At 47.1% G+C, this 24,220-nt stretch overlaps 1 protein-coding gene across 1 annotated transcript; it reads right to left on the bottom strand.

Moving 5' to 3' along the window:
- Positions 1-149: 149 nt before the first annotated feature.
- On the bottom strand, positions 150-20,455 carry LOC115641049 (E3 ubiquitin-protein ligase TRIM7-like). Its single transcript, XM_030544158.1, has 7 exons — positions 19,996-20,455; positions 18,735-18,830; positions 12,847-13,077; positions 11,178-11,200; positions 8,580-8,695; positions 6,134-6,169; positions 150-1,486 (listed from the first exon to the last, which is right to left on the bottom strand). The coding sequence occupies exons 1-7, from the start codon at positions 20,410-20,412 to the stop codon at positions 972-974; spliced, it is 1,434 nt and encodes a 477-aa protein (XP_030400018.1). The 5' UTR covers positions 20,413-20,455; the 3' UTR covers positions 150-971.
- Between the last annotated feature and the right edge of the window lie 3,765 nt (positions 20,456-24,220).

The following is a 24,220-nucleotide window of genomic DNA, read 5'->3' as shown; positions in this document are numbered from 1 at the left end:
TCCGCACAAGACCAAAATATCACTTTCATCCCATTTAAGTCCTGTTCCTTGGGCCTGGGCTTGACTTGACTGTATGGAAAATACAAGAGGCCAATTCTGAATAATATCAAATGAAAGCAAAACAAACATTCACAGAGTGCCTTCAGATTTTATTTCTACTACAAGGCCTTTTGACAATCAGTGAGTTTCCAAGTCCCATCATGTAAAGAATTATTTGCCATTGACTTTTAAACAATTTACACATCAAGAGATATAGAAGAGGTGCACAGGTCACACAAATTGGACTAGCATCTAACCTTCAACAATCAGAGGCTCTCACTTCGGCCTCCACTACTATAGGGAAACTGTTAAGCAATTGCTGGACTGGTGATGCTCCAGTGATGGAAGCTGTAGTTTAGACAAGACTCAGCTATTTCCAACAGCGTTAGACCTGGCTTGTATTAGAAAAGTTGCAATTGTTTAACTATATGGATTTACGATTGATCTTGTTAGACTAGAGTAAAACCCCAATGCAGATGTAGATGCATTCAAAGGAGAGTAATCCTTATTTAAATTGGTTTGGCTTAAACAAATTTACAAGTTCTTAGACCCGGTCATATTGCTTTTTCCCTGCTGACAATCTTTGTCTACACTGACAGTTTTCTGAAAATCTCTCCTCATTGCACCCACCCCGGGGCCTGATCCAAAGCCCACTTGAGTCAACTGGAGTCTGTTGATTGATTTGAAGGAGCTTTCGGCCCAATCTCACGGATCACAAATGTAGACCAACTACTGTTGCTTTTACTGCCATGTTGTCTGGCCCTGTTCTGCTCAGGGCTAGATGATTCGACTGTGAAAACACAAGAAGCTGCCTAGGCTAGCTAGCTAACTACCTAGCTATTGCATTAATGCCATGCTCATCTTCATGGTTTCTGGCTGCTTTTTCTGTGAGGGGCACCTGGGCAAGTCTTCAGTGAATTGTTTTGCAAGTTTCAGGGACACAGTTTAATGTAGGTGATTGTGGAGCAGACGGAAAAGAGGGGGAACACCCTCTCATTGAAGGCAACGTTAAAGGTAAACATGTGCTGCATGTTCTCAGCATTGTAGAACGACACTTCTTCCCCTTCGTAGTCTAGGTAAACCCGGACCTTACTGAGCCTCTCTCCGATGCAAAGCGGGGTGCGTTGAGGGGAGGTGACAGCCCAGTAGCGCCCTCCATTTTGCTGCACTGCCCAGATCCCCTCCTCGGGGGAAAACTGAGTCAGACCTTTCCTCCTCACTGACTCCCTGGCCACCCCAAAAGCCCAGCCGTCTGAGGCCCCCACTTCCACCTCCCAGTAATGCCTCCCTGACTTGAATCCTTCCAAAGCCAGGACCCGGGAGTTAGTATCGAATCGCTTGGGGTTGTCAGGCAGCTCCTGTTTTCGGCATCCCATCCTCACACTCTTGAGATCTGTGGATAGGATGAGCAGCTGGTTGGCTGTATCAGGATCCAGAGTCAGGTCCTCTGTGGAGAATAATAAGAACAACAAAGTAGAATTACCAATGGAAGGTGAAACAATGCAAATCCCATACAAATGATTAGCAATTTTATATCTGCACTAGGAACTTGATTTCATAGGTGCTGACTCCATGGGTCTCCAGGGCTGGAGCACCCACAGAAAAAAACAGTGGCTGCTCTGCACCCACTGGGAGCCCCATGGGTCAGTGCCACCCTCTCCACACAGTGCCTCCTGCCTGCCGGCTGTCCCTCTCTCCCACTGCCTCGCGCCTGCCCCGGATAAGCTGTTCTGCAGCATGCAGGAAGCACTTGGAGAGAGGGGGAGGAGTGGGGCAGGAAGAGGTGGGGAAGCGGCTTGGAGGAAGGGGTGGAATGGGGTGGGGCGTGGGGTGGAACGGGGATCGAGCACACCCCAGTAACTTGGAAACTACGATTGATTTTATGAATGACCATTTTTCCCAGTGAGGGTAGAAGGAGGAAATCCCATCATGACAGTGATGTCAATGAACAGCTTGTTCTTGTTCCTTCATGTTCTGATGCCTTCAGTGCACTGGAAATCACTTTGCTGTGGTTTGAAGGACTAGAAGTAAGCAACAAAGTGCTCTCTGTTGCATCTTACACACTGCCCTGCACTGTCCTTTTGTGAGGTGCATTTTTATGAACTTTTCAATGTTATGAACGCCTCAATCCCCAATTAGTTTGTAAAACAAGGGTTCTGTTGTAATAAAAAGCAACTGATCCTTAGGTCAAGTTTTTCAAAATTGGAGTGCTCCATTTTCTGGGAGGGGCCTAAGAACAAGAGAGACCTGGAGCCTCCAGTCCAAACTGGTTCCTAGTTGAGATGGTTCAGATCTGAATTTGCAGCTTCCACTTGCTTCAGCTGGATTTGTGGTGGCTCAGCACTTCTAAAAATGAGGCAACTTATGTATTTAGGTGTTCAATGTGAGACACATAACATACTTGACACCCCATCTTCTAAAAACCAGAACCTCTTAAAAACTGAGTATCCTTAGAATATCTACCAGTCAGTGTTGAAAATCTTGGCCTAAACATATCTCAGTACCTCAGATTGGATTCAGATGGGTCTTAAGGAAGAGGGTAGATAAAATGATGCTTTATTCACAAAGTCAGGCTTAAAAGAATCAGGTAGCTTAAGGGTATGTCCACACAGCACAAAACCCATGGCTGGTCCGTGCCAGCTGAGTTGGCTTTGGGGGTGGGGTGCGGGTAGAGCCATTTCATTGCTGAGTAGATTTTTGGCCTTGATCTGGTTCTCAAATCCTCCTACTTCACAGGGTCCTAGAAAGCACAGATGTCTACACAGCAATGGCACAGCCCCGCAGCCCAAGCCCTGCGAGCCTGAGTCGTCTGGCACGGGCCTGCCGCAAGTGTCTAGTTGCTGTGCAGACACACCCTAAGGCACCTCAAATTGTGACTCTAGGCAGCAATGTTGCAAGGAGAAAATGGCATGCTCTCAAGCAATACAGATGCCTCTCATGAACTGTCAAGTCATGTTAACATAAGAATTTAAGAACGGCCGTACTAAGTCAGACCAAAGGTCCATCTAGCCCAGTAGCCTGTCTTCCAGCAGTGGCCAGTACCAGAGGGAATGAACAGAACAGGTAATCATCCAGTGATCCAGCCCCTGTCACCCATTCCCAGTTTCTGGCAAACAGAATGTGGGAGTTTAGGAGCATCAGCGATCTGGCTTCCAAAGCCTAAATTCCCTTACGCGTCACTGAAAATCCCAGCTTTTTAGTACCACAAAAAAGGGCCTGAAATTTCCCAAAGAACTTAAATAGGCTCCATCTTTGTCTTCATGGACGAAACCTTGGCCCCACTGAAGTCAGTTACAAAACTATCATTGACTTCAGTAGAGGCCAGATTTTGCCCCATGGTTTTATGCCTGTTGACCCAGTTTTGTCTCCCTGAAACTGCTGCAGGTTTATGAGTGTTCAGCTCTGGCTGTGGAACTCTTTGCAGGAGGATGTTGTGAAGGATAAGACTATAACAGGGTTCAAAAAAGAACTAGATAAGTTCTTAGAGAATAAGTCCATCAATGGCTCTTTGGCAGGATGGGCAGGGATGGTGTCCCTAGCCTTTGTTTGCCAGAAGCTGGGGATGGGCCACAGAGGATGGATCACTTGATGATTATCTGTTCTGTTCATTCTCTTCGCTGCACCAGGTATTGGCCACTATTAGAAGACAGGCTACTGGGCTAGATGGACCTTTGGTTTGACCCAGTGTGGCCATTCGTATGTTCTCTGCACCTGGGTGGATTTTACACCTTGCAAGTTTTTAACGCCAAATTGTTCAAAAATTACAAGTCTGATCCCCCTCCCTACAGAAATCTTGAGATTGGCTTAAACATCACAAAGTTTTAAAAAAAACAATGAGCAATGTACAGCTATTTGCTGGCAGGTTTCTGAGCCTTTGGGATGCCCTCTGGTCACATTTTTCCAATCTTTCCACAGGGCTGGGAACTTATTCTCTTTTTAAAAAAATGAAAGCTCAGATTCTCTCGAATCACATGATTCCTGGCACTGGGGCTTTAAATAAAACATCAGCTATCATGAGACATGTGATAAGATTGTGAGAGTTGACATTGCCGTGAATTATAACTTAGGGTCTGATCTAAAACCTGTTGAAAAGAAAATTGGACAGCAATTTGCTTTGGATCACTCCCTTCTTCACAGTGTGCTCTCTTGATTTCTCATGGAATAAAGGCCCAATGTGGTCTTGTTTACACTTAAAAGGGTTTGCTATCAGTAAAGTATAGCAGCATAGCTAATCATAGTGGAGATGCAGTTGAGTTCTTTTGCTGGTATAGCTTAAACCAGTTCCCTGAATGGAATAAACTGTACCAGCAAGGTATTTTTGCTGGTATAATTACATTTACACAAGGGATGTTACCAGCACAGATACAGTAGAATCTCAGAGTTATGAACACCTCAGGAATGGAGGTTGTTTGTAACTCTGAAAGGTTCGTAATTCTAATGTAACGGTTTTCAAACTATGGGTCAGGATCCCAAAGTCGTTTGCGAGCCTCTTTTAATGGGGTTGTTAGACTTGCTGTGGCCTGAGGCCCAAGCCAAAGCCCCAGATCTTCAGCTAGGGTGACCAGACAGCAAGTGTGAAAAATCAGGACAGAGGTGGGGGGTAACAGGAGCCTTATAAGAAGAAACCCCAAATATTAGGACTGTCTGTATAAAATTGGGACATATGGTCACTCTATCTTCAGCCCTGGCTGGTGGAGCTCAGGTTACAGGCCCCCCACTTAGGGTTGAAACCCTCAAGCTTCGGCTTTGCCGCCACCCCACCCCCACGCCCAGGGTAGTGGGACTTGAGCGGGATCAGGGTTCGGTCCCTGCTCCCAGGGCCATGTAGTGATTTTTTTTTGTCAGAAGGGGGTCGCGGGACAATGAAGTTTGAGAACTGCTGCTCTAAACAAAACGTTATGGTTCTTTCAAAAGTTTACAGCTGAACACTGACTTAATACAGCTTTGAAACTTTACTATGCTGAAGAAAAATGCTGCTTTTCATTTATTTATTTATTTAGTAGTAGTTTATGTTTAACACAGTACTGTCCTGTATTTGCTTTTCTTTTTTTCTTTGTTTCTTTCTTTTTTTTTTTTTTTGGTCTCTGCTGCTCCCTGATGGCGTACTTCCGGTTCCAAATAAGGTGTGTAGTTGACTGGTCAGTTCGCAACTTTGGTGTTTGTAACTCTGAGGTTCTACTGGATACCCATTAGAGGTATGATTTTTTCACATTTCTGACATAGCTATGCCAGTCAAACTTTCTAAACCAGACCTCAGTGTAAGTTTGGCAAAATCGGGACCTTAATTTGCTGTTTGAAATGCCTGAGGAACCAAGCCAGAGGGGATTGGATGAAACCAGTGTAAGTTAAAATCTCTGTGCTTTCCATTGCAAGCTGCAGGCTGGTGTGTGTAACAGGCAGAAAGGACCCAGCTTGATTTGTGGAGCCTCAGTGAGATAACCCATCTTTTGACTCTTGAACTGAGGGCTTGTCTACATTTGAAATGCTACAGCTGCAGCTGGGCCACTGGAGTGCTTCAGTGTAGACACTACCTGTGCTAACGAGAGGAGTTCCCGTCAGTATGGGTAATCCACCACCTCAAGAGGCAGCTAGGTCAACAAAAGCATTCTTCTGTTGACCTAGCACAGTCTACCTGGAGAATTAGGTTGACTTAACTTTGTCACTATGGGGTGTGGATTTTTTACACTCCTGAGCGACATAGCTGGGTCAACTTCACTTTTTAGTGTAGACCAACCCTAAGCCAACCACATCTGGAAACCATCGAGAGAGAAGAACATTTAAATTGTCATTTTTCTTCCATGAAAACCTGTAGGCGCCGACTCCATGGGTGCTCTACAGTGGAAAAAAAATGATGGGTTTAGCACCTAATAGCAACCCGTCAGTCAGCTGTTTTGAGAGCTCTGCTGATCAGCTGTTCAGCCATGGGCAGGAGGCGCTGGGGTGAGGGAGCGGAGTGGGGGCAGGAAGAGACAGAGCAAGGGTGGGGCCTCAGGGCAGAGGAGTTGGAGCACCCACCCGGAAAGAAGAAAGTTGGCACCTGCGCCAAACCCCTGTGTAAATTACAACCACAATGTAAAGACTGCATTCCTTTTACCTTTTTCACCTTTTCCCAGTTCATCCTGCAGAGTCTCTGAAAGAAGAAGAAAGTCAGTTATTGTCAATGCTGATATATCAGTGAGGATCAGTAAAGAACCTGCATTCAGAAGAATATTGCCACTTCAATGGGACTGCTCCTGTGGGTAAGTTCCCAGTAACATGACTAAGGGCTGGACAATCTTAACCTCAAGTAACATCACTAAGCGCAGGTCTACACTTACAACACCGCATCTTGCTTCAGCATAGCTACGTCCCTCAGGATGTGGAAATTCCACAGAGACACAGATCTATTGACCTAACCCCCAGTGCAGACAGTGCTAGGGCAGGTCTACACTTAAAAAACTGCATCTACCGCAGCTCTACTGATGCAGCTGCTTAGGTGCTTAAGTGAAGACGCTCCAAGGCCGACGGGAGAGAGCTCTCCCATCGACATAGTTAATCCACCTCCCTGAGGGGTGGTAGTGATGTTGGTGGGAGAAGGTCTCCCATCAACATAGCGCTATGTATGTGGGGGGTTAGGTCTGCATAAGTAAGGGTACCTCCAGACTACCTGCCGTATCAGCAGGTAGCTATCCATTTTTCGGGGATTGATACATCGGGTCTCATCTAGACATGATATATCAATCCCCGAATGCGCTCCTGTTGACTCCGGAACTCCATCAGAGTGAGCGGCGGTATCGGAGTCCACACGGGGAGCAGGGGACGTCGATCCTGTGCCATGAGGACCCGAGATAAATCAATCTAAGATACTTCAACTTCAGCTACGCTATTCACGTAGCTGAAGTTGCATATCTTAGATCGATATCCCCCCCCCCCAGTGTAGACCAGCCTTAAGTCACTTAAGTGTGGGAGGAATTCAGTATAGCCAACATGGGCAGCGTGTGATTCCCGCATTTGGAGAGTCTGGGCACAAGCACACACGTACTATGGCCCTGCCCACCTGATCCATCCTGAGGCCCACCTCCACTCAGCCTCCTTACCCTGAGATACCTCCCGCTCTCCACTCCCACTCTGCGCCAGGCCATGCTTCCACTTGGCCCCTTCTCTCAAGGCCCTCCTCGTCCCCTGCTAGCGCCTCTCCATCCCCTCCCTCAAAATCTTCCCATCCACCACTCACACTTCTCCATCTCTCGCCTGCTGTTCAATCCTTTCTGCCCACCCCCTTCCTGGAAAAGGGAGTGGACCACCATGGGGTCATGGGGCAAACCCCCAGCATTTTCTCCTGCCCTAAGCGAGCAACAGAGGGGGAAGAGGTGGGGAGAAGTGAGCAACAGGTTGGGGCAGAACCTCAGGGGAAGAGGTGGAGTAGGGGAAGAGTGGAGCCCAGGCCCCACCCCCCACTTCTATGGAGCTTCACTTCCGGTGCTCCAAAGGTGGTGACTGGCTGGTGTGCCTCCGACACGATGACCTGCAGCACATCCACGGCATTTCCACCGTGTATAGCTGGCCTTTCTTGGGGAGGCTTAGCCTCTCCTGGCCTCTTGTACATGCCACCCAGGATGGCCAATCCCTAGCACTCAAAAATCATGAGTCAGCACCACCCCCCAAAAATCATGAGATTGGCTTAAAATATTAATACTTTCCTTATTATTTTTCTGTCCTGTCTGATTTCTGAGACTTTAGGCTACACTCTTGGGCCATGTTCTCAAGCTTTTCTGAGCAACCACATGATCTAGAAACATCCTTTTTTAATAACATGGCAGCAGAGATTCTCGAGAAATAGGCTGACTCTGGGAAGCTGGGGCTTTGAGCACAGTGCCCAGTGTCAGCAGACTGGTGATAAAAATGACAACCCTGGCAACCTTGGGAACTCCACCTTGTTGCTTTCCACTTGAGAAGAGCCTGAATACTCAGCTGAGTCACCCTTAGCTAACAGACTGTTTTTGGCTGTCAATAATGAGTGAAAAATCATTGTAAACATTACCATTGCCAGTCACTTCTCAACTGGCCTTAATGTTTAATGGTTCTCTCAAATTCTGTTCCATGGATCTGTCTGTAGTCACAGAGCTCTGCAGAGCTTCTCTAATGCTTTTGGGCCTTGTTCTTATTTTTGGTTATTAGTTAAGCAAATTGTTCACTGAAGTCAGCAGGTGAAATTTCCCCTTCTGCAGATGTCTAGGCACCACTAAAAACCTCAAAACCAGGCTTCAGTGGCAAAGGCTCTCGGTTCAGGAGTGAATTTCATCTCATGAGATTTTCATGGAAGAAAGGCCCTGTTGTTTTTAGTTTCACTCATTTGTCATGCTTTTGAAATCTCTTGGCACCATCTACTGGCTATTCTTGGTTGGTGCAATGATCTGTTAACAAAAAGGCTAAACAAGACGCCCACAAAGAATCATTATCTTTTCCCTTGGGCACTGAACATATCAGTGACCTCTTTAGCATTAAAATCCATAGAAAACATTGCTGAAGACCAAGTAACTAGAGGTTTTGCTTCCACTCACCTTTGAATTTCTTTAACACTCCCTTGAGGACAACGGTCTTGAGAGAGAAATTGCTGATAGAGCTTTTCATATCCGAAGAGACGGGAACCGGCTTCTGAAACTTCAGACCAGTGCTTCTGAAGAAAAAATGGAAATGATTCTATATTATGATGATGATCCGTAGAGCTGCTCCAATGCTCACAAGTATTCACCAAAGTATCCAATTCGTTTTGTGTTAGCGCTTGAGGGTGAAATTCACCCCTTGGGCAGAAGGGCCAGCACAAATTTTAAGCCCCTCTTATGTCTTCTGCCACAAAACTGGGCTAGTCAGACTGAAGTGGTGTTGTTTAGTAGAATTTCTCCAGCTATAGTGCTAGCTGAATATGTTTACTGAAAAAAAATGACAATATTCTGCAAATAACGAATTCAACGTGTAGTATTCATCAAGATCGATTTATCCGCACACGCTCTATCTATCTCACTTATTTCTCAGGGGAACATGTGTAGTAAACCATGAATTAGCATGCCTGTCCTCACATCCTCTCCACTGCTTGGATGTGATCCATTGATGTCAATGGAAAGAATCCAATTAACTTAACTGGGCACTGAATTAGTGCCCTACCCTATCCTCATCCCATCGACTCGTCATGGACAGATCCCCAACCACTCAGGGGGCCAGGAGAAGCATGGACAGCGCTGCAGAGATAGATGACTCCCTGCTCCTCCGGGCGGACATGGGGATATGCCTGCAGGGAGAAGACACTCAAGTCCTTTCTGTTAATGTCTTGGCTTTTTTTTTTAATTATTTATCACCACAACTAAAGGATTCAACCCAGAGCTAAGGGACCGAACAGTCCAAGGAGACCAGCCCTTCTTCTCACCCTTTGAGTGGGACCTACTCGAGTACTGTATAACATAGATTGAAACAGGAGAGGGAAATTTCCCCATGCCAGCCAAAGAGGAGGAGAGTGGACTGCTGACGCAAGCCAGACAAAGGAGAGGGAGCTGTCCCCTACTTTTAATTATACATAGCTCTTCTCATCAGCAGACTTCAAAGGACGTCAGTATCATGATTCCCATTCACAGAGGGGGAAACTGACGCTCAGATCAGGGAAGCGACTTGCCCATCATCCCCACCTATAGTCACTGGCACAGCCAGGAATAGAACCCACATCTCCTGAAGCCCAGAGTTGCCAACTTTCACATGGCAAATAAGCACCCTGGCTTTCACAATAAACCAAAAATTAAGCTAATCTCATTTCAAAACAAGGCCAAAACAAGCCAATCCCTAAGAACCCCAACACTCTATGTGACTAGATCCCCCCAGTGTGCAGTCTGGGACTGTGGTGGGCCAGCTGTGCACCCCTGCCCCTGCTTGCTAGGAGCCGATAAAAAAGAAAAGAAGAAGAAGCAGCAGCAATAAGATACAACAAGCTACAAGCCAAAAACTAGCCAACAAGCAACTCGCAAGCCAATTAAGCCAAAAACAAGCCCAGTTTCTGCATATTTTTTGTGGGTTTGGCATGTCTGCTGAAGCCCCATCTAATGCTTGGATCACTAGGCCAAACTGCCTCCTTTAAACAACAAGCAGGAGCCCAACTTCTTTGTGCCCGAGTCAGCTGGCACAGGTCAGCTGTAGGTTTTTCTTTGCCATGTGGACATACCCTAAGAGACTCTAGAAGTCTCTAGCAGAGCAAGGACTTAAGCCCAGAATTTCAAAGTCCTCCACTAGCATCCTGGCCATTGTGCCATACTTCAGGACAGGGTTATGATACCTTGGTGGGGAAGGCTGTCACCGACTCTGGGTAAAATCCATCTCAGTGCCAAGGGCCTGCTGAGGGAACTATGCAACACTGGAGTCCCACATCAAGGTCTTAAGAGAATGGCCATCGAAGTCACTGTAAAGATGTCCAGTAACCTCAAAGGGCCTTGGATCAGGCTATAAGTGGGGCTTAAGTGGTAGTATGCTGCACCATGTCTGAGCCACTGTGCCAAGCTGAATTTCATCCTAAGGGTTTAAAGCAGTGGTCCTCAAACTTTCCAGGACTGGGAGCAGGGCTACAGCTTCCAGTGGAGGGTGGGGACATGGACAGGGGTAAGACGTGAACAGGGGTAAGGGGGCCGAGGCTGGGGCCACAACTGGGGCAGGTCTGGGGCCAGGAATGGCTGGGGGCAGGGCCGGAGCTGGGAGCGGGGCCTGAGCAGAGCTGGGGGTGGACTGGAGCTGGGTGGTGCTCCCCCCCCCGGCTGTCCCTTCCCCCAGAAATGTTCCTCCACGCCCCACCGGTTGGGAACCACTGACATAAATGGTGCTCGTGGGATACGTAAAGAGTGAGTTGCATGTTACTCAGATAAATAAAAGCAGGACTCCAACCTCCATGGTTTTCAATCTGGTGCTTGACTGAGCTCCCTGGTAGAAAAAGGAGATCTGAGAGTTTCTGAGGGTTTCTAAATTTCCACAGAAGAAGCTAGAAGGAGCCCAGGGTGTGGGTGGAGTGGCAGGCGCCCTTTCTGTCCCAGGTGCCCAATTGTCTCTTATTATCTCTGAAGGGCTAACACTGACAGTTCAGCAGCACTCGTGAGAAAAGCATGAGAGAGGGTAAAAACACAGCTCCGTACCTGTTCAAGATGCTTGTCACATCCTAGAAGTGGGAGAAAGAAAGAGATACTCCCTTGCATTCATGTCACTCACTGGACAGGGTGTGTGCTTCATTCCCACCCCTTCTGTAGGCTAGCCACCAAGCACAAGCCTGTAAGTGCTGCTGTTTATGAGTCCTTATCCTTAACTTCAAACTCGTGCTTTTAGTTCTGAAAGACCCATGGTTCAATCCCCGTCATGGTCAAAATCAAGTCCCTACACTCTGGTGCTTTCTTTTTGCTGGTGGGTGCTCCACCCTTGCTCTGCGCTGAGTCCCCACTCCTGCTCAGCCTCTTCCCCTAGAGCCACCCATCCACTCCGTCTCCTTTAGCCCTTGCTCTGCCCCTCCCCCAAGGCTGCCCCCACCACCACCTCTTGCTCTTCTCTGTCCTCTCCCCAAGCACCTCTCACCAACTCCTCCTCACCTCCTCTCCTGACACTCCTCCCACCTACTTGCCACTCACTGCTCTCCACCCCTCACCCAAGTGCCTCCTGCCCTGCTGCTTACTCCTTTCTGCCCCCTCCTTCCTTAAGGGTGAGTGATGGGGGGCAAGGAAGTGGAGAGGGCCCCCCATGGAAGAGGTTCAGCACAAGTAGGGCCACGGGAAAAGAGGCCGAGTGCTGGTGGGGCCACGGACCATGGGTTCTGAGCACCCCCTATTTTTTTCCATGGGTGCTTGAGCCCCGAAGCACCCGTTGAGTCAGTGCCACTGACATTCCCCACATTGATAATTCCAGATAAGACATTCCCCTCATTCCTTACATTTTATAATTGCTGAGGGCCAGATACCCATCCCGTGTGTATATCAGCACAGGTGACTTCAATGGATCTGTGCCGATTTTCAACCAGCTGAGGATTTGGCCCTATGGATGAAATGGACCCTTGTGCATAGGGCCCAACCCAAGATACCACTGAAATCCTCCAACCAGTTCTTCAGTGTAGGGTTGTGGTTTGGGCAAAATGTCATTGAAGCTAAGGGAGAATGTCAAATACCTGCAAAATACACATAACCTCATTTATTGCAGGCCCCCGCCCCCCGCACCTAAAATGTAGGGATATGCAAGTTTGCCCAGGAATTAGAACCATATGGGCTGGTTACTGAGTGATGGTGTGTGTGGGTGAACCACACAGGAACAGACTGGAAGAGACACTACAGATATACCCTGGACAATGATAATGTGGTGCTAGCTAAAAGAGGCTTGGAGATATGAGTAAAGATACGATCATCTATTGTTTGTGTTCTCCTGTGTTCAGGACTTGTAAATGAACTAGATTGCATGAAAGGTCTCTGACTCCACCACTAACTTCTCCTCCCAGCTGGAACAACCTACAAGGCCCCGAATGTTTTAGCTAGCTGCTTAGGCTAACAGAAATAACATGGAGTGGCAGGGATGAATTTCCCTATAATGCACTCTCTTTTGTGTACCAATCCCAATAGCTTTGAATGCAGCAATCATTCAGAAGTAGAGCTGGTTGGACATGTTTCAAATCAAAATTCCCATCCACGCCCCACACCCAGCCATTCATTTTTATTTATGCATGTATTTGATGGGGTAATGGCCACCATTATTGAGGTGTCTTATTTTTGTAATGCTGATGGGTAAAGGCCTTCTCCTTCCATGCCCAAGAGTTCATGGCCCCAGCCTTACCTTGAGCAACTCAAGCACCGGCTGTTGGATTTTCTCTTTCAAATCTGTTATCAGTTGGTTGAGGAGTGAAATCTCCTTGGAGAGCTCGATGAGGTTCTCATTCTGCTTCTTGGCGATGCCCTTCTCCATCTTCTCCAGCTGGCCCAGGAGGAGATGCTCCTGGTCGTGCAGAAACTGCCGCAGACTCTCAAATTCAGAGATGAGCATCTGCCGCTCCAACTCTATAGTTTTCTTCAACAAAAATAAATGACCAGGTAGAGGGCAGGTCAGTAAACTCATTTGATGGATTGTACGTCACTGAATGCAATGGTAGCATGGTAGCATGAAGTAGTGAATAGAGCTGGCCAGAAAATTTTGCTGAAACAGATTTCCACTGACGAATACCAATTCAACCAAAACACCCAAATTTCCATAGATTCAGGTGCCAGAAGGGACTGTTGAGATTATCTAATGTGACCTCCTGAATAACACAGGATTTAGAACTCATCCCCCCAAAAGAATTCCTTTTGTTACTAGAGCATATCTTAAATAAATTAGCCTTCCCACTTTTTACCTGCCTTAAGGGCAAGCAACAGGGGGAGGGGGCAGAGAGGAGTGAACAGGGGGTGGGATCTCAAGAGGATGAGGTGGTGCAAGGGCGGGGTCTCAGGGGAAGAGACTTTGCAGGGCAGGGTCTCAGGGCGAAGAGGTGGTGCAGGAATGGGGACCAGAGCTGGTGCAAGGATGTTTCGCGCCCTAGGCGAAACTTCCACCTTGCGCCCCCCCCGTCCCTGAGCCCCTGCCCTGAGGCGCCCCCCCCGCGGCAGCACCACCCTGCGCACTGAGGCACCCCCCATGCGGCAGCCCCCCACCCTCCACCCTGATGCATCCCCCCATCCCCAGCTCACCCCTGCTCCACCTCCATCCCAAGCACGTTGTCACTGCTTCACTTCTCCCGCCTCCCAGGCTTGCAGTGCCTAAGCTGATTGGCACCGCAAGCCTGGGAGGCGGGAGAAGTGAAGCAGCCATGGTGTACTCGGGGAGGAGGCGAGGCAGGAGTGAGCTGGGGCAGGGACTTCCCCTGTGTGCCACCCCTACACACACACACACACACACTTGCTGCAGGCGGCCCTCCCCACACTCCCCTGCCCCAGCTCCCTTCACCTAAATGCCAGCAGCGACCAGGGCGGCTGAAGATCTGGCCACTGCGGTCGCTGCCGAAGAAAATGTCGCCCCCCCAAATCCTAGTGCCCTAGGCAACCGCCTAGGTAGCCTAAATGGTTGCACCGGCCCTGATGGGGCCTCTAGGGGAAGAGGCCGCACATAGGCGGGGCCTCAGGAAAGGGGCAGAGTGAGGGGCAGGGCTATGGTTCAGGCACCGGTGCCCTCCCTCCACACTTCTCGGAAGCTTCCAGCACTCCTGCCTCAGGGTCTGATCCTAAACCCATTACAGTCAATGGGAGTCTTTCCATGCACTTCAGTCGGCTTTGACTTTTGTCTTTCTGGGCCTCTGTTCTCCACCTGTAAAATGGCGGTAGTAGCATAGCCCTGCCTTACAGGAATGAAGTGAGGATGACAACATTAAAGACTCTGAGGTGCTTAGATATTATGGTAATGGTGGGCTGATAAGAACCTCAGATTACCTATAAACTTGTGAAGAACATGAGTGAATTTCCGCCTTATGCCATCTCTGAACTATAGATAAATTCACACTACTAGTTAGTTACACTCTCATTTAACCCAGTTCCAACCAACTAACTACATATTGACTACATCATTTATATATTGAGGGTGCATTTCAAGGCCCAAAGAGCTTAAAAACTAAGCCCTGGTCTATACTACAGAGTTAGGTCAATGCAAGGCAGCTTGCGTCAACCCAACTCAGTGAGTGTCTACACTAAAATTTCGCTTTCACTGACATAACTTACCCACTACACCCACTTAATAACTCCACTTCCACAAGAGGTGTAGAATCAATGTGGATGTAGTTAGGTCAACACAGTGTCAGTGTAGACACTGCGTTGCTTACATCAACTGTTACTGACCTTCAGAAGCCACTGTACAGTAACAGTACAATCAGTGCAAGCAATCCCAGTGAGGACATGCACCACTGACACAAGCAGCAGAGTGTAAACACACCCAAGTGATGTAATTACTGCATCGACTGTACGCTGACGTAAGTTGGGTCAACTTCATTTTGTAGTGTAGACGCGCCCTAAGAGGCAAAATGGAAGAGGCGGATGGATGAGACCAGCAAATGGGGAGGGAGTTACAGAGTGACAAATATGTGCGTGCCTTTCTGTACGCGTCCAGAAGAGGGGAGTTTTGAGAAGGGACGTGTGGTGACGGCTCTACAGATGTTGATGGGGCCCTTCTGCTACTTTAAGGAGACGGTGCAAAGACTAGGGCCTGTGGCCACAGGTGCCACCTTCCTCCTGTCCCCAGGGGTGCTGAACCCCCACTCAGCCCCAGGCCCTGTCCCCACTCCACCCCTTCCCCAAGCCCTACCCCCGCCTCGCCTCTTCCTGCCCAGTTCCACCCCCTCCCTGAGTGGACCTCATCCCCACTCCTTCCCCTGGAGCACCCCTGGAGTTGGTGCCTATGCCTGTGGCTGCTGGTTGTGTGCACATGGTGGTTTTATCACCACACCACTGGGGTTGAAGTGCATTTGTACACGTACAGCCATCACACAGCATGGCCGTGCTTGTATCGATGTATTCTGGACAAATATGTATGTGACTCAGCAAGGTATAAAGTGCTCAGATGCTAACACAGTGTGGAACAATGTGTTCTGGGATATCCAGTCACGCAGAAAGCCAGAAGAAAGACCAGGCAAATTGGTTAGACAAGCGTGGTTAGGTGACCCCGGCCACAAGGCACAAAAATAATTGCGGGGACAGTTATCTAACCATCTGCCAGCCTGGCCTTTGGGGTGAAATGTCATCAGAATTATTAACCAGTGCTGTTAGCTCTCATGATTCTATCAAAAGTCTCACCATTTTTAGTGTGCAATACTCTCCCTTTTATTTGAACAGCCTGGGGGGGATATCCAAAACTTTCGGACAACTTGGAAGTGCTATTTTTGAGCTGCGTTCTAGCTGCAAACTGGCAGGCAGTCATAGTCCAAGTTCAGCTGGGAATAACTTTACCTGACTGGCTGCTGTCATTGCCATTCCAGGCTATCAGTCAATGAATGGCAGAATTCTGTCTGTCAGCCTCTCCCCTGCCAGCCCTGTGGCTGTCCCAGATTACTTCTACTCTGCAGGCTAAGGGTATGTCTTCACTTATAAGCTACTACAATAGTGTTTGATTAGCATGGAGAAAGTACTCCCGGGGCGGGGACTTTTAGTTGTGTGTTAGTACAGTGCCTAGCACAATGGAGTCTTGCTCCATGGCAGGGGCTCCTAGGAACGGTAATAATAATAATAATAATCAATAATTAATAATAGCAATATAGTAAACAGAAGGGAGAAGGAAGGGCAACAAACTTTAGCTTTGAAGAAATGACATGAAACAGGCACTAGATAGCAGCAGAGGATAAGGAATGAAATGTATTGCTTTAATGCAATGTATAGTCAAAAACTTCCCCTAGGTTCTTTCTCTTCTTTCACCTAGATTTGGGCTGCATGAATTTTCTAAGTTAAATCTGGATTCCCCCCCATTTATTTTCTTTAAATCAAGCATTTATGTTCCACTCCCTTGTGACATCCTCCTTTCACACCCCATCCCCCCTCAATTTTGAATCAGGCAGGCTGATATAATATTAAGCAGGGGAAACTGTAAATCTGTGTAGAAGTTTGCATGGTACTCAGGCCTCTGAGAATGATCAGGACACGTGAAGCTCTGTGGGGCATGACCTTGATCTAGTCCTGTGGTGATTTGCATAGCTCTCACCAAAGTTACACAGGTTCAACGCCTCTGTATTTGCTCAGCACCAGAGGAACTTGTCAAGTTATCAACAGCTCCCCTTTCCTTCTACCAAGACAACAGCTGGTGATCCAGCGGGAGGCCAGAGCCAGCAGTCAATAAATGTTGACTTAAATAGCATTTTGCGCTGCTTGTTATGTAGTTGTGTGGCACTTTGACTAGACAAGAACTACTTTACTTTTACACTGGAAAATCTCTTTGTTGTTGCTGCTGCCCTACATTCTCAAATGCAATCTATGATTTTTTGCAGGGGAGGGTTTTCCATTTTGAAGGGCCCAGTTTGAGACACCACAAAGAGTCGAGGATTTCAGAAAGTGCTGAGCTCACATCCCCTGAAAACTAAGCCCCTTTAACTCACACTAGAAATGAGACACACATTTTTGACAGGGTAATTAACCTTTGGACACCTCCCGCAGGCATGTGGTCAGCGCTTAATTTTGTAATGAAAGAGGTGCCAGGGCTCAAGCAATTTTCTTACATTCATAACTGAAGAAACAAGCCCAGAAGTGCTGGGGTTATGAACTCCCAAGGCAATAAGTGTTGGGGCTCGGCACTGGCACAAATTAAGCACCAGATGTGGTGGCTTCTCCATCCCTGAAGTCTTTAAATAGAGATTGGCTGTCTTTCTAAAAGCTATGTTTTGGCTCAAACTGGGAAGATGGGCAGAAATTACTGGGTGGGGGGCTCTGGGTCTGTTATGCAGGAGGTCAGACTGGCCTCTAAAATCTAGGGCTCCATGACTCTAAGGTGTCTTAAATAGGGCAAGGGCACCAAAAAAGTGTGTGTGGGGGGAAGCATCAAAAATCACAAGTCCCTTTTCAGATTTTAGGCCAGTTTTAGTATTTCTATGACACGTATCTCCATAATAACCCAATGGGAATCAGGAGCAACGGAAGCGCCTGTGAAAGTAGAAAGAATTATATTGTAAAAATAAGAATGGATTACAGAAATGCTGTCTGTACCTTTAAGCAGAAATAAGAAATGTTGAAATACAGGTGTCAGGAAAAGAAACATTAGACATAAATAATAAGTTCACTTAAGCTAATGGTGAAACGTTAACAGAAGATCAGTAATAGTTAGTAAGGAAATTAACTATGCATGTCTAGCCCAGGTAAACTTATCAGATTCTGCTTCCTTTGTTATCTTGTTAAATTCTCACCCTTTTATCTGTATACATAAGATAATTTGTGTCTTGCATGGTGCCAGGAGCGGCGCCAGAGCTTTTGGCGCCCTCGGCGGGGGTCCTTCCGCACTCCCAGTCGTTGGCGGCAATTCTGCGGTGGGGGGAGCCTTCCGTGGCTCCCGGTCTTCGGGGCACTTTGGCGGTGGGTCCCGGAGCGAGTGAAGGATCCACCGCAGAATTGCCGCAGAAGACTTGGAGTGCAGAAGAACCCCCCGCCGCCGAATTGCTGCCGAGGGTGGCAAAATGCCGCCCCTCCAAATCCTAGTGTCCTAAGCAACCGCCTAGGTCACCTAAATGGAAGCGCTGGCCCTGCATGGTGCTCACATTATCTGAGTGTTATTAGCAGAGCGCTGTGCTAATAAAACAGAGTGGTCTGACAGACTGTGAGTCCTGAGTCTAACTTTGACATGCTCTAAAAGTGGTGGAGGGCTACTGGTGCCTGAATTGCGGCTCTGCCCCCTGCTGCATGCCACCCCTGAGGCACCATTCCTGCACTGCCCCTTCTCCCTGAGCCCCTTCATGCCACCAATTCCCCCAAGGCCCAGCCCTTGCACTGTCCCTTCCTCCAAGATCCTGCTCCCCACTGGCTCTTCTCTGCCCCCTCCTGCCATCGCTTACCCTTACAGCCAGTAAAAAGTGTGGGGCTATGGCCCCCTAGTCCCACCTGTTCCAGTGCCCCTGATGGGAATGCAATGTTACACACTAAGAAGTCTCAAGTTTACCACCGTGCAAACATAAATGTCAATAAGAGTTAGGCTCCTAACTCATTGCTATCTTGTCATTAATAGCAGGCACCCACCAGTAGCTCTTGGCTTTTCTTATCATCCTTTGATTTAAATTCCAGCAATTCTTGTCTCTCTTTCTTCAGGAAATCCAAACGGCTCTTAATTTTTTCCTAGGGACAAGGGGAAACATTCTATTTGATTATTATTATTTGTTTTTGTTGGGGTCTTATTGTGTTGGTGTATTTTGTTCTCAGTGCACAGAGACAACACAACAGAAAAAACTCAGTGTTACTCACACAAACACATTCATATAAATGAAACGATCGTGTTCGCACACAAAAAGAGGCAGACATGCATACATACAAACAGACAGACATACACAGAGAAGGAGCGCAGTCATATATGTGCACGCGCACACACACACACACAGAAGAAACTCACACACACATATGCATTCATATATACATGAGAGAACATTCTCATACACACAATACTGCTGCATTTATCAGCTGTGAATTCCATTTTAATCATCTTCACTGAAGACATAAACAGAAAACTTAGCCCCGGCTCAGGAGAATCAGTATCTGCAAAAGACCTTATTCACCCTTGGGAATTCTTCCTTGCCAAAAATAGATCGGGAGACTCTCGCTCATTTAACCTTTTGTTTTCTAACAAGGCAACTGAGTAAGTAAGTGTTTGCAGCGTCAGAGAGACCGGTAGTTTATGATGTTTCAGCTCCCCACAGAAGACTGCTCTGTGGAAAACCTCTGAACTAGGTGATTGCCATGTGCTTTCATGGCCTAAATCGGTGACTCTCAACCTTTCCAGACCACTGTACCCCTTTCAGGAGGCTGATTTGTCTTGCACTGCCCCCAAGTTTCACCTCACCTAAAAATGACTTGCTTACAAAATCAGACCTAAAAATACAAAAGTGTCACAGCCTCACTATTACTGAACAATTGCTGACTTTCTCATTTTTACCATATGATTATAAAATGAATTGACTGGAATACAAATATTGTACTGACATTTCAGTGTACCGTATATACAGCAGTATAAACAAGTCACTGTCTGCAGGAAATTTTAATTTGCACTGACTTCGCAAGTGCTTTTTATGTAGCTTGTTGTAAAACGAGACAAATAGCTAGACAGTTGATGTACCCCTTGGAAGACCTCTGCATACCCCCAGGGGTTTGTGTACTCCTGGTTGAGAACCACTGATGTAGCTGTATAGACGCAGTGGGGGATGTAGATGATAGAGGGGGGAGAGGGAGACTTGATAAATACAAATATAGATAGACATACAGATCTGATGGCAGACAGACAGACATATACCTTGTACTCCTGGGCAGCCTCCTCTATGGGCACCACAGTGTGAGGCCGGTGCTCCCGGGATCTGTCACACACCACACAGATTGACCTCTGATCATCCCTACAGAAGAGTTTGAATGCTTCCCTGTGTTTCTCACAGAGCCCCTCCTCCAGAGCCTCTTTCGCCCCAGGTACTGCAAACTGGCTGATGATCTCGCACATGTTGGCCAGCTGCCTGTTGGGCCTGAAGTTCTTCTGCTGGAAGATCTCCCGGCACTGAGGGCAGGGGAAATCCATCTCCAGGCCTCTCCAGCTCTTGGTAATGCAGGCTCGGCAAAAGTTGTGGCCGCATTCTATGGACACAGGGTCTTTGAAGAACTCCAGGCAGACCGAACAAGTTGCTTCATCTTGGAGGTTCCCGGGGAGGAAAACAGCAGCCATGGCTCTTTCCCCTGAGAGCAGGAACTGATTTCACTTTAATGCATGCTTGGCACTGAATCGGATGTGGGTGTTCCCATTCTGAGACCAGCTGGTGTCACAGGGTCATATCTGCAGTGTCAGATTTCTTAAAATGGTAATGAGTCATTCATCAGGGCTGCAGCTAGCAGAGGAGACTCAGATGGAAAATGTAGGCAGAGAGGTGCCCAATCCCCCCAAACTCCAGATCCATGTTCTGGATCTGGGCTTGATCATTCTTAGCAATAAGAGGTTGGAGGAGGATGGGATGCCACTCCAGATCTGAATTCCAGAGCTAGATGTAGAGCTGAATGTCATCGCTCCCTAGTGGGCCCAGCTCAAAACTCTGGAGCTGAATTCTGGATCTGTACTTCATAGCTCTTACAGGCCTTCATTCAGGATTTCACTTGAGTGGCTGCTTAAGACCCATTGACTTCAGTGCTTAAGTGCTTTGCTAATTAAGGATGCTTTCTTGAACTGCAGCTATGACAAATGTAAGCAGGGTCTGAATGAGGGCTGCCCTGTCATCTAGTGATGAACTGTGGAAGAGGACTTCAGGAGCTGCTCTCCCTTGCACTGTCTCACTCACTCTGCCTTGGTGCTCAGCATGATGGGATTGTTTTGCCCAAGCAGAGCACCTGAGGGGTTAGTCCTAGGGCCAATTTTGTTCAACATCTTTATTAATGTTATGGACGACGGGATGAATTGCATCCTCAGCAAGTTCGCGGATGACACTAGGCTGCAGGGAGAGGTAGATAGGCTGGAAGGTAGCGATAGGGTACAGAGTGACCCAGACAAATTGGAGGATTGGGCCAAAAGAAATCAACAAGGACAAGTGCAGAGTCGTGCACTTAGGATGGAAGAATCCCATGCACCACTACAGCCTGGGGACTGACTGGCTAAGCAGCATGTCATAAACAGATAGCTAAGGGTTAATGTGTCTTTCACCTGGAAAAAAAGTAACCTGAAGCACCTGACCAGAGGACCAATCAGGAAACAAGACTTTTTCAAATCTGGGTGGAGGGTTTTTTGTGTGTGAGTCCTTTGTTCTGGGGTCTTCTGCCTATATGCTCTCTCAGCTATGAGAGGATTTCTATTTCCTGCTTTCTAATCTTCTGTTTCCAAGTTGTGAGTACAGAGTTCATAAAATCAATAAGGGTTATTGTTTTTTCTTTTGTATTTACATGTCTATAGTTGCTAGAGTGCTTTGAATTGTATTCTTTTTGAATAAGGCTGTTTATTCAATATTCTTTTAAGCAAGTGACCCTGTATTTGTCACCTTGATACAGAGAGACCATTTTTATGTATTTTTCTTTCTTTTTATATAAAGCTTTCTTTTTAAGACCTGTTGGAGTTTTTCTTTAGTGGGGAACTCCAGGGAATTAAGTCTGCAGCTCACCAGGGAATTGGTGGGAGGAAGAAGTCAGGGGGAAATCTGTGTGTGTTAGATTTACTAGCCGGACTTTGCATTCCCTCTGGGTAAAGCGGGAAGTGCTTGTGTTTCCAGGACTGGCAATACAGAGTATGGACTCCCTCTGTTTAGATTCACGGAGCTTGCTTCTGTGTATCTCTCCAGGAACACCTGGAGGGGGGAAGGGAAAAGGTTTATTTCCCTTTGTTGTGAGACTCAAGGGATTTGGATCTTGGGGTCCCCAGGGAAGGTTTTTGGGGGGACCAGAGTGCCCCAAAACACTCTAATTTTTTGGGTGGTGGCAGCTTTACCAGGTCCAAGCTGATAACTAAGCTTGGAGGTTTTCATGCTAACCCCCATATTTTGGACGCTAAGGTCCAAATCTGGGACTAGGTTTATGATACGTGTCATAAACAGATAGCTAAGGGTTAACGTCTCTTTCACCTGGAAATAAGTATCTGAAGCACCTGACCAGAGGACCAATCAGGAAACAGGATTTATTCAACTCTGGGTGGAGGGAAGTTTGTGTGTGAGTCCTTTGTTCTGGGTTCTTCTGCCTGTATACTCTCTCGGCTATGAGAAGGGATTTCTGTTTTCCTGCTTTCTAATCTTCTGTTCCCAAGTTGTGAGTACAATATGGTAAGGCAGTAAGGTTTCTATTGTTTTTCTTTTTGTATTTACATGTCTATAGTTGCTGGAGTGCTTTGAATTGTATTCTTTTTGAATAAGGCTGTTTATTCAATATTCTTTTAAGCAAATGACCCTGTATTTGTCACCTTAATACAGAGAGACCATTTTTATGTATTTTTCTTTCTTTTTATATACAGCTTTCTTTTAAGACCTGTTGGAGTTTTTCTTTAGTGGGAAATTCCAGGGAATTGAGTCTGCAGCTCACCAGGGAATTGGTGGGAGGAAGAAGTCAGGGGGAAATCTGTGTGTTTTAGATTTATTAGCCTGACTTTGCATTCCCTCTGGGTGAAGAGGGAAGTGCTTGTGTTTCCAGGCTGGAAACGGGGGAGGGTGGAATCCTTCTGCTTAGATTCACGGAGGTTGCTTCTGTGTATCTCTCCAGGAACACCTGGAGGAGGGAAGGGAAAAGGTTTATTTCCCTTTGTTGTGAGACTCAAGGGATTTGGGTCTTGGGGTCCCCAGGGAAGGTTTTTGTGGGGACCAGAGTGCCCCAAAACACTCTAATTTTTTGGGTGGTGGCAGCTTTACCAGGTCCAAGCTGGTAACTAAGCTTGGAGGTTTTCATGCTAAGCCCCATATTTTGGACGCTAAGGTCCAAATCTGGGACTAGGTTTATGATATGAGTGGCAGCGTTGTGGGAAAGATAGATAGAATCCAGAAGCCAGTAGGAATATTATATTTTTCTTTTCTCTGCTAGGGGCTTTTTAGCAGAGAGGGTTTGGTTTTAAAAGGAACCAGAGATACTTTTTTTTTCTCTGCTCTCTCTGGCAGTTGTGGCTTGCATATTAAGCAAGAAACCATTAAGAGACTATTAAGCGTCTTTTGTCACACAATAGCACTCCCATTAGGAGGCAGATACCAGCACTATACACATGCAAATAAAGTGGTTTTTCTGGTTTACTTTACATTGAAAAAATTAGCTAGAGGAAGAAAGGGAAAAAGGCACCGTTGCTAGGCAGACCCCTGCACCACTACAGGCTGGGGACTGACTGGCTAAGCAGCAGTTCTGCAAAAAAGGACTTGGGGATTACAGTGGATGAGAAGCTGGATATGAGTCAGCATTGTGCCCTTGTTGCCAAGAAGGCTAATGGCATATTGCGCTGCATTAGTAGGAACATTGCCAGTAGATCGAGGGAAGTGATTATTCAGAAAGGATGTGAACAAATTAGAGAGTCCAGCAGAGGGCAATGAAAACAATCAGGGGGTAGGGACACATGACTTATGAGGAGAGGCTGTGGGAACTGGGCTTGTTTAGTCTGCAGAAGAGAAAAGCGAAGGGAATTTGATAGCAGCCTTCAACTACCTGAAGAGGGGTTCCAAAGAGGATGGAGCTTGTCTGTTCTCAGTGGTAGCAGATGACAGAACAAGGAGGAATGGTGTCAAGTTGCCGTGGGGGAGGTCTAGGTTGGATATTAGGAAACACTATTTCACTAGAAGGGTGGTGAACCACTGGAATGGGTTACCTAGCGAAGTGATGGAATCTCTATCCTTAGAGGTTTTTAAGATCTGGCTTGACGCAGACCTGGCTGGGATGATTTAGTTGGTGTTGGTCCTGCTTTGAGCAGGGGATTGGACTAGGTGACCTCCTGAGGTCTTTTCCAGCCCTAATATTCTATGATTCTATGAAATGATCACTTTTGGCTGGTGTTGGATCACAAGTCACTTTGTTATTGGGAGCACGGGCACTAAATG

This window comes from Gopherus evgoodei, unplaced genomic scaffold (genome assembly GCF_007399415.2).
Source record: "Gopherus evgoodei ecotype Sinaloan lineage unplaced genomic scaffold, rGopEvg1_v1.p scaffold_33_arrow_ctg1, whole genome shotgun sequence".
NCBI lineage: Eukaryota > Metazoa > Chordata > Testudines > Testudinidae > Gopherus > Gopherus evgoodei.
Note: the sequence above shows the minus strand (reverse complement) of the source record. Positions and strands in the feature narration are given on the sequence as shown.

What these genes read in the sequence shown, in the direction of transcription:
- LOC115641049 (XM_030544158.1), bottom strand. Translation starts at nt 20,412, where the DNA reads ATGGCTGCTGTTTTCCTCCCCGGGAACCTCCAAGATGAAGCAACTTGT. An exon ending in GTGACAAGCATCTTGAACAG is followed by an intron (nt 8,696 to 11,177) that starts GTACGGAGCTGT and finishes TTTTTTCTTCAG; the next exon opens with AAGCACTGGTCTGAAGTTTC. An exon ending in ACTGGGAAAAGGTGAAAAAG is followed by an intron (nt 1,487 to 6,133) that starts GTAAAAGGAATG and finishes TATTCTCCACAG; the next exon opens with AGGACCTGACTCTGGATCCT.